Source organism: Populus euphratica, unplaced genomic scaffold (assembly GCF_000495115.2).
Source record: "Populus euphratica unplaced genomic scaffold, PopEup_1.0 scaffold4850.1, whole genome shotgun sequence".
Lineage (NCBI taxonomy): Eukaryota > Viridiplantae > Streptophyta > Magnoliopsida > Malpighiales > Salicaceae > Populus > Populus euphratica.
This window is the reverse complement of record NW_011504647.1, coordinates 1-813: the sequence shown is the minus strand read 5'-3', so window position 1 is coordinate 813 and position 813 is coordinate 1. Positions and strand designations below refer to the sequence as shown.

General features: G+C 40.0%; 1 protein-coding gene across 1 annotated transcript; it reads left to right on the top strand.

Annotated features, from left to right (window-relative positions):
• Positions 1 to 97: 97 nt before the first annotated feature.
• Positions 98 to 720, top strand: LOC105120107 (uncharacterized; the record flags this gene model as incomplete). Its single annotated transcript, XM_011018292.1, has 1 exon — positions 98 to 720. A coding segment is annotated over exon 1 (623 nt), but the record flags the coding sequence as incomplete, so codon positions are not given.
• Between the last annotated feature and the right edge of the window lie 93 nt (positions 721 to 813).

Sequence of the window (813 nt, the reverse complement as noted above, 5' to 3'; positions counted from 1 at the left end):
AAAATTAGACCCGCTCAAGTATATTTGTGAAAAACCTTACCTATCAAGTAGAATAGCAAGGTGGCAAGTGTTGTTGGCAAAATATGACATTGTCTTTATGACAAGAAAAGCTGTCAAAGGAAGTATAATTGCTGATCATCTTACAGACCATGCCATGGAGAACTATGAGCCGCTAAACTTTGACCTCCCAGATGAAGATGTGATAGTAGTCGAAAATAAAAGTGGGGAAAGCGATCAGTGGACCCTCTACTTTGATGGGGCAGTAAATGTATCAGGAAATGGGGCCGGAGCCGTAGTGATTTCCCCAGAAAATAAGCAGTATCCTGTTTCAACAAAGTTACTGTTTGAATGTACCAATAACACTATCGAGTATGAAGCCTGCATCATTGGCCTGGAAGCTGCTCTGGAACTTAAGGCCAAGAAGCTTGAGGTCTTTGGGGATTCCTTACTAATCATCTGCCAAGTAAAAGGCGAGTGGCAAACTAAGGAGGAGAAGTTGAAGTTGTATCAAATTTATCTCTTGAAGTTAGCCGATGAATTTGAAGAAATCAAATTCACTCATATAAGCAGAGATAAGAATCAGTTTGCTGATGCCTTAGCAACCTTAGCTTCAAAGACACAAGTTGATGCTAAAAGCAAGATCCAACCAATAGATATCGAAGTCAGAAGCTTCCAAGCCCATTACTACTTAATTGAAGAATCACCAGATGGGAAACCATGGTACAATGACATCAAGAAGTTTCTCCAGCATTGAGAATATCCTGAAGGGATTTCCAAGAAGGATGAAAAGACTTTGAGAAGAATGACCATGAA